General features: G+C 55.4%; 1 protein-coding gene across 1 annotated transcript; it reads left to right on the top strand.

The window, feature by feature from the left end:
- Nucleotides 1-4,675: 4,675 nt before the first annotated feature.
- Nucleotides 4,676-7,777, top strand: LOC119355843 (auxin response factor 8-like). The gene is made up of 3 exons (XM_037622730.1): nucleotides 4,676-6,046; nucleotides 6,212-7,206; nucleotides 7,288-7,777. Exons 1-3 carry the CDS (start codon nucleotides 4,988-4,990, stop codon nucleotides 7,355-7,357), a joined length of 2,124 nt encoding a protein of 707 aa, XP_037478627.1. The 5' UTR covers nucleotides 4,676-4,987; the 3' UTR covers nucleotides 7,358-7,777.
- The last annotated feature ends 330 nt before the right edge of the window (nucleotides 7,778-8,107 follow it).

Genomic DNA, 8,107 nt, shown 5'->3' with positions numbered 1-8,107 from the left:
AGTGAGGAATCTATTCCAGAACTGCCGAGCTGATTCTCCGGACTGTTGAGTTATGTGACTAAGATCGTCTGCATGCGGAGGGCGGACATAGGTCCCTTGAAAATTTGCTCGGAAAGCATCCTCGAGCTCTTCCCAACTTCCAATTGTGTTTTCAGGAAGGCTTTTAAGCCAATGCCGGGCTGGCCCTTTAAGCTTAAGGGGTAAATATTTTATGGCGTGGAGATTGTCTCCCCTAGCCATGTGTATGTGGAGGATATAATCCTTGATCCAGACTCCAGGGTCTGTTGTTCCATCATATGCCTCTATGTTTATGGGTTTGAATCCCTCTGGAAATTCATAGTCCAAGACCTCATCGGTGAAACATAGAGGGTGTGCGGCACCCCTGTATTTGGGTGTGCCAGATTCTGATGATGGCTTTATTGCATTGCTTACGAGAGCTTACTTTCTTGGCCCATAAATGGACCTAACTGGGCCATGATGCGAATCCTTAGGTGGGTCGCATGCCGATTTAAGTGCGGCGCCGCTTGCCGCTTTATGGGGTCGTCTATCCGACCGTGTGGGTTTCTCATTTTTTGAATGCGAGGGCTCTAGGGCCTCTTCGTCGAATTCAGGCAGTAGCTTTCTTTTTTGATAGCTTTTAGTGTGGCTACCGTCGCCGTATTTATCTGCGGTATTGATTACTTTGCTCCATCTAATCCGGAGTGCATCTTCCGCTGTTTTTAGCTTCCGCTTCTGCTTTTTCAGGCTGCGTGCAGTTGCAACGAGCCTCTCGTGGAGATTCTTCTGCTCCATGGGTTTATCCGGCGTGAGGTCATCCGGAATGTCGTTTTCGCCGGAGGAGGGATGTTCGGTTTCTCTATCCGTGTTGCCCTGTTCGGACGGTTGCTCTAAGGCCTGCTCGTCGTCTACCGACTCGTCCTGCTCTATGGCTGGGTTTTTATCGAGGCGGGGCTTGGGTCGGCGTTTACGCTGACGCTTTGATTGCTTTTCGGGGGGTCGATCTCCCGTTCCATCCCCTTTTTCCTCGTTGTCGCTTCCTTTAGGGGTATCCACCATGTACACATCGTGAGATGAGGTGGCTGTCCAATACCCTATGGGCGTTGGTTCATCGGTATCTCCTGCATCGTCATCCATGCTGTCGATGTCTCCTGAGTCGAAGTTGAGCACGTCGTTTAAATTGTCGACAGTGGCTACCAAGTGGGTGGTGGGTGGGCTTTGAATTTCTTCATCGTCCGTATCCCATCCTCGCTGACCGCAGTTCGGCCAGGGCTCTCCTGATAAAGAGAGAGACTTGAGAGAATTCAGGATATCGCCAAAAGGCAAGTGCTGAAAGATGTCCACGGCGGTGAACTCCATTATTGGCGCCCAATCGGATTCGATCGGCAGGGGCGCGGGGGGTTCGGAGTCCGGAGAGGAGTCCGGATCCTCGGAGTCGTGAGTCACGCGGAGTGTGGTGCCGGCGTTCGGCTCGATCGCCTTTGAGATTGCAGCCCCCGAGGTGACGTGCAACCGCTCATCCTCGATTGACACAACTGGCTCCGAATTAAGGGTCAGAGCTGGTGCGTTTGCGGCCTCCGGGATACTGTTCGGTGACAGAGCTAGATCATGCCCCGCGAGACAGTGCGGCGCTCTTGGTTGTGGCTCGAATCCGTCGAAGATCAAATCTCCGCGAATGTTTGCCATGTAATTTAGGCTTCCAAACCTGACTTGATGGATAGGGGCGTAGCTTTCGATCTGCTCCAGGTGGCCAAGCGAATTGGCCGCAGTGCGAAGCCGCCGAAGACGAAGATCTGTCCGTGGAGAAAAGTCTCACCCTGGACCGCATCGTTGTTGATGATCAAAGGAGCCATCGGGCCTAAAGGCGACGACACAGAGGAACTCTCAACGAAAGCACCAATGTCGGTGTCAAAACTGGCGGATCTCGGGTAGGGGGTCCCGAACTGTGCGTCAAGGCCGGATGGTAACAGGAGATAAGGGACGCGATGCTTTTACCCAGGTTCGGGCCCTCTCGATGGAGGTAATACCCTACTCCTGCTTGATTAATATTGATGATATGGGTAGTACAAGAGTAGATCTACCACGAGATCAAGGAGGCTAAACCCTAGAAGCTAGCCTATGGTATGATTGTCGTATATGGAGTTGATGTCCTATGGAATACAACCCTCCGGTTTATATAGACACCGGATAGGGTTAGGGTTACACAGAGTCGGTTACAATGGTAGGAGATCTTGAATATCCGCATCGCCAAGCTTGCCTTCCACGCCAAGGAAAGTCCCATCCGGATACGGGACGAAGTCTTCAATCTTGTATCTTCATAGTCCTGGAGTCCGGCTGAAGGTATAGTCCGGCTACCCGAACACTCCCTAATCCAGGACTCCCTCACCCGTGCATTAGATGAGTTCTTATTGTATGCTTGTTTGTTTGTCTGCGATAGAATACCCGGAGTGCGCCGCTTGTTACTTTGAATCGCTAGGTTTCACGGATCATCAGCAAGGCAAGTAACACTTTGATCATACCTTTTCTACTACCCAGTTTTATTACATTAGATCAATCCTCACACATTGCATGATTAGGATCTAATTAAGTTGTGGGATGGGAAGTAGTTGAGGTAGTACCTATTACCTGTTTATTATCAAACCTTTGGGAGTTACTTCTACGTTTGCTTATTATGCCATGCTATGCTAGTAGACATGGATTGGGTGAGTGATATCCATGACAGATGTGAGTTTGTTAATTAATGGTTTATCTAAGGTGGCAACTTAAACACACATCTGGGTGGATTGAGGCACCTGGGTATTCCAGGACTTGCCTGTTTTCTTTTGGACCGCCACCCAGGCTCAAAGGGATCATGAGACTATTCATACTAGAGACTTTCGTGTGCAGCCACAAGCTATTATGAGCTCTAGCATAGTTGACTAAGTCGTGCGAACTCTTACAGTGGTAAACTAGCAGATGTAGGGGATGTAGGTGGTACGGTTTACCCGATCATAAGGTGCTAGCGCTTCTGAAAGACTATGTCTCGGTCATCCGTCTTCTCAAACACCATGTAGTACGAGAAACCAAACAGAGACGATCGAGTTTTGTGGGGAAAAGTGCGCAAACCTTTGCAGAGTGTAATAAACTAATCATGGTTAGCCATGTCCCCGGTTATGGACGATCTTGAGTATCTAGTACGTGGATTATCATGTGAATCTCAACATGTTATTCTAAATTAATTTTGTTGGGTTATGTTTAATGATGATGCTTAATTGGGATTGAGAATGCTGTCAACCATTCTCAATGTTTAACAACCATCATGATAGTAATTAAATTTATTCCTTTATAGTAGGGAAAAATTGATTTTACGCAAAATTGTAACCATAGAGCTTTCCACCAGCCAAATATGCATATAGTATAGTTGTTTCATTCCATTACTCTCTATGTGTTACCTTGCCAGCATATTCCATGTGCTGACCCGTTTCGGGCTGCAACGTTAATGTTGCAGACCTTTTAGACGACGATTAAGGAGTTTTTAGGTCGTGGTTCTATACTCAGTGATGCCGTTGGAGTTGATGGACTCACTTATCTTCCAAGCCTTCCGCTGTTATCGTTATTAGATGGCCTTAAGCCATATTTATTGTAACAAGTTCTCTTTTGAGACACTCGATGTAATAAGTGTGTGATTGCTACTCTGCTATAAATCCTTCGAGTACTGTGTGGTGTCGGCATTACTGATCCAGGGATGACAGCGGAACACAGAGATCAGACTGTTTGAGGTCTGATTGCTACACCATGCCAAATCACCATGACAAGTTCCACAAAAATCGACCAAAATGAAGAACTAGGGTTGCACTCCGCATACACTGTCTGGACACTTGTAGAAGACCCACCCTTCATGCTTCTCCGTGTTCAGGAGATGGAACTTAATGCGAGTGTGGCACTTAGGGCATCTAATGAGCGGGACCACCACCACACAACCATCGAGCTTGTGGACATGGCGGCAGCAAGCAACCTCCAACACGACGGAGAAGGGCGGCGACAAGCAAGCTCCAAAAGCGATGACGACAAGCAATGGGGAATTAGGGATTTGATGGGTGCGACTGGATTCCGCAGCTTCGGGATTGAGGGGGTCGATGGGAATTACATGCGACGACCAATTTACAAAAATAACCCTAAGCAAAATGACCCATGTAACTTATGCGGACGTGGACTCCTCTGACTGGTCAAACCGAGCGGCGACGAGTGGCATGCGTGGAACAGTGACCATGGAATCATGTCTTGCCGTATACGGTGACTGTATTGGCCGTATGATGACCAAAGCGAGCATTCTTCGCAAGTTCAGTGACAGCCAGTGCACTTTTACTCGTTGAAATCATACCGATCGTCATAAACGATGCATTGCTTATTTCCAATGAATGAAACTTCAGAGTTTTTTCAACAAGAAAAACTGAAATTCCTGAATTCCTTGAACAAACAGATGGACCGTTATTATTCTGAAGGAAAAAAGAAGAAAACACCGCTAGTTAAGGGCCTGAATCTAAGGCCGGCCATGGTCGTCTTATCTCTACAACCATCAGCAAGCGGTTTTGTAGAAGGCCCTAGTCAGCTGAGTCCAAAATATCGTGTTGCATGTACGGCGCGTGCCGGCGAGCAGAGGAAGCCTTCCCGTTGCCGTTGCCCCCCGACCCGCATGTCCCGTGGCGAGCGAGTTGAGAGCGTCGCACGGCAAACCCGGCCGGCGGCCATGTCCCGCTTCCCCCTCCCGAGCGAGTTGATGGATGCAACGGCACACTTATAAGAAGCCACGGGGCCCGTGGATGTTTGTTACTCCCCCTGTTTACCGCGGGAGCCCCGTCCCCCTCTCCCTCCTTCCTCCCGCTAACTCCGCCCCGAACCGCCCGCGCCCCTCCAACCGCAACCCCCACTCACTCCACCCAGTCCTCCTCTTTTACTTGGTCTCGCCTCGCCGTCCACCGCTGCAGCAGCACCACCGTCGTCGCGAGGGAGGATGCTCACCTTCACCGAGCTGTCGTGCCCGGCGGGCGGCGAGGGCGCGCCGCGGTCCGTCGACCCGCAGCTCTGGCTGGCCTGCGCGGGGAGCATGTGCACCGTGCCGCCCGTCGGCGCCGCCGTCTACTACTTCCCGCAGGGCCACGCCGAGCAGGCCGCCGCCGCCGTCGACCTGTCCGCCGCGCGCGTGCCGGCGCTCCTCCCCTGCCGCGTCTCCGCCGTGCGCTTCATGGCCGACCCGCAGACCGACGAGGTCTTCGCCAAGATCCGCCTCGCCCCGCTCCGCCAGGGCGACCCGGCGGTCGACGTCGGCGACGCCGCCGCCCAAGGGCGGGCGCTTCAGGACGACCGCCCCAAGCCGGCCTCCTTCGCCAAGACGCTCACGCAGTCCGACGCCAACAACGGCGGCGGCTTCTCGGTGCCCCGCTTCTGCGCCGAGACCATCTTCCCGCCGCTCGACTACAGCTCCGAGCCGCCCGTGCAGAACATCTTCGTCAAGGACGTGCACGGGGACGAGTTCAAGTTCCGCCACATCTACCGGGGCACCCCGCGCCGCCACCTGCTCACCACCGGCTGGAGCAACTTCGTCAACCAGAAGAAGCTCCTCGCCGGCGACTCCATCGTCTTCCTGCGCAGCGAGGGCGGCGACGTCCACGTCGGCATCCGCCGCGCCAAGCGCGTCTTCTGCGACGAGGGCCACTCCGGGTGGGACCACTACCGGGGCCTGATGCGCGGCAATGCCAGCTCCGGCGACGGCGGCGCGGCCGCTGCCAAGGGGAAGGTCCCCGCGGAGGACGTGGTCGCGGCCGCGAGGCTGGCCGCCGCCGGGCAGCCGTTCGAGGTGGTGTACTACCCGCGGGCGAGCACCCCGGAGTTCTGCGTGCGCGCGGGCGCGGTCAGGGCGGCCATGCAGGTGCAGTGGTGCCCCGGCATGCGCTTCAAGATGGCGTTCGAGACCGAGGACTCGTCGCGGATCAGCTGGTTCATGGGCACCGTCGCCGGCATCCACGCCGCCGACCCCAGCCGCTGGCCGCAGTCGCCCTGGCGCCTCCTCCAGGTACGCACGCCACAAACCATCCGGAGATTCTCTTGAACGAACGGACTAGCTTCCAGACCATCAACCACATGGCAACCATATCTCAATGCCATGGGACCATATGCTATGGCATATGGTACCAAATCGATGATTAATAATCGGATTCCTCCATGAATGAACTCGCAGGTGACCTGGGACGAGCCGGAGCTGCTCCAGAACGTGAAGCGCGTGTGCCCGTGGCTGGTGGAGCTCGTGTCGAGCATGCCCAACCTGCACCTGCCGTCCTTCTCGCCGCCGCGCAAGAAGCCGCGGATCCCGTCCTACGCCGACTTCCCCTTCGAGGGGCAGCTCTTCCACCCGCCGCCGCCGCCGTTCCCGCCCGGCCACCACCACCAGCAGGACCAGCTCCTGCACCACAGCTTCCCATTCTTCCCCTTCCCGGACAGCAATGGTGCTCCTCTCGCAGGGATACAGGGAGCCAGGCATGCGCAATTCGGTCCGTCCTTTTCGGATCTCCACCTCAGCAACCTGCAGTCGAGCCTGCTCTACGCGGGTGGCGCCGTCCGCCGCCCCGCCGCCGACCACGTCGCTCCTCGCGCACCAAGAACCATCAGCACCGACCTGACGATCGGCACCTCGCCCGCCCGCGAAGACGACACCACCACCACGCGCGCCCCGACAAAGAAGGCCGGCGGCGACGTCGTCAAGCCGGCGCCGACCCTGCTGCTCTTCGGGCAGGCGATACTGACCGAGGAGCAGATGAAATCCAGCAGTACCGGCGGCGACGCCGCAACCTCGCCGGTGGCCGGCGGATGCGGCTCGCCCAACTGGGACGCGGAGAAGGCGCCCAACCTCTCGGAGGGCTCCGGGTCGGGCTCCGGCGTGATCCAGGGCAGCCCAAGCAACAACAACAACACGTCCTCCTGGAGGCTGCAGTGGTTCGGGGACAGCAGCAGCCAGGCGGCGCCGGAGCTGCTGGGGCTGGAGGCCGGGCAGTGCAAGGTGTTCGTGGAGTCGGACGCCGTGGGGCGCAACCTGGACCTGTCGGCGCTGAGCTCCTTCGAGGAGCTGTACGGCCGCATGGCGGAGATGTTCGGCATGGAGTGCGCTGAACTGAGGAACCACGTGCTCTACCGCAGCGCCGCCGGCGAGGTGAAGCACATCGGCGATGAGCCTTTCAGGTGAGCAGCATGCACAATGTCAACTACACTTGAAATCATTGATCACTCGTTACGAATGAATTCTTAACGTTGAATTTGCAGCGCGTTCGTGAAGTCGGCCCGGAGGCTGACGATCCTGACGGACGCCGGCAGCGACAACATCGGGGGCTGAGAATGAAGCCGCAGAATCGTCATTAGCCGAATAACTTAGGTCTGCCGGCCATTCCAAGTCGTCGTCAGCGAGCAAATAAGCCGGACCAAGTGCCCCCTGCGTGTACAGCTGAACTGCAAGCTGTGGTTGGTTTCTTCCCGAGTTAGTAGCTCATTTCCCTTCCATTTTCTTTCTCGTCGTCGTAGCCGTAGGAGCTGCAAAGCAAACCAAATCAATGTGGCAGCAGCACCACTCCCCTCTGGACACCTTTCATGATCATCATCGAATGTAACGTACTTGCCGCGGATCTTTTTATTATTTCGCTGGGCCCGTCAGAGAATTGAATGCTCTCTTTGGCGCCTGGCCAGAGGGACAAGCTCATCATGCATGCAGGCAGCAGGCTTAAATGAAATTTGTGCGATGTTGCCTCGAGAACATTTACTACTACTGCTCGTCCTCCCTGCCGGTTCTGAATCACTGGCTCCGGCTCTTGCCTCCGGGCGTCTCATACTGGCCGCGTACGTATCTCTCTCCGGCCTCTGCTCCGGGCTGGGCATGCATGGGGCAGTGCATTAACTCCTCCAGGTCCGGGTCCTCCATGCCATTGCCATGTCCTCTGCTCGCAGTGGCGAACATAACTCCACTGCCTGCCCATTTTGGCGCGGGGAGACGATCCTATCTGAGATGGACGTTTCATCTAACCGGATCGACCAAAAGAACAGTGCGCCACCGCGCCAGTGACCAGCCGGCCGTCCGGGACCCTGACCTCCC

This window comes from Triticum dicoccoides, chromosome 2A (assembly GCF_002162155.2).
Source record: "Triticum dicoccoides isolate Atlit2015 ecotype Zavitan chromosome 2A, WEW_v2.0, whole genome shotgun sequence".
Lineage (NCBI taxonomy): Eukaryota > Viridiplantae > Streptophyta > Magnoliopsida > Poales > Poaceae > Triticum > Triticum dicoccoides.
The sequence above is the reverse complement of the archived record's forward strand: the minus strand, read 5'-3'. Positions and strand labels throughout refer to the sequence as shown.

Excerpts from the sequence above, each read along its gene's own strand:
- LOC119355843 (XM_037622730.1), top strand. The coding sequence starts at position 4,988 with ATGCTCACCTTCACCGAGCTGTCGTGCCCGGCGGGCGGCGAGGGCGCG. Across the intron at positions 6,047-6,211 it reads CGCCCTGGCGCCTCCTCCAG|GTGACCTGGGACGAGCCGGA; the intron begins GTACGCACGCCA and ends ATGAACTCGCAG. Across the intron at positions 7,207-7,287 it reads ATCGGCGATGAGCCTTTCAG|CGCGTTCGTGAAGTCGGCCC; the intron begins GTGAGCAGCATG and ends TTGAATTTGCAG.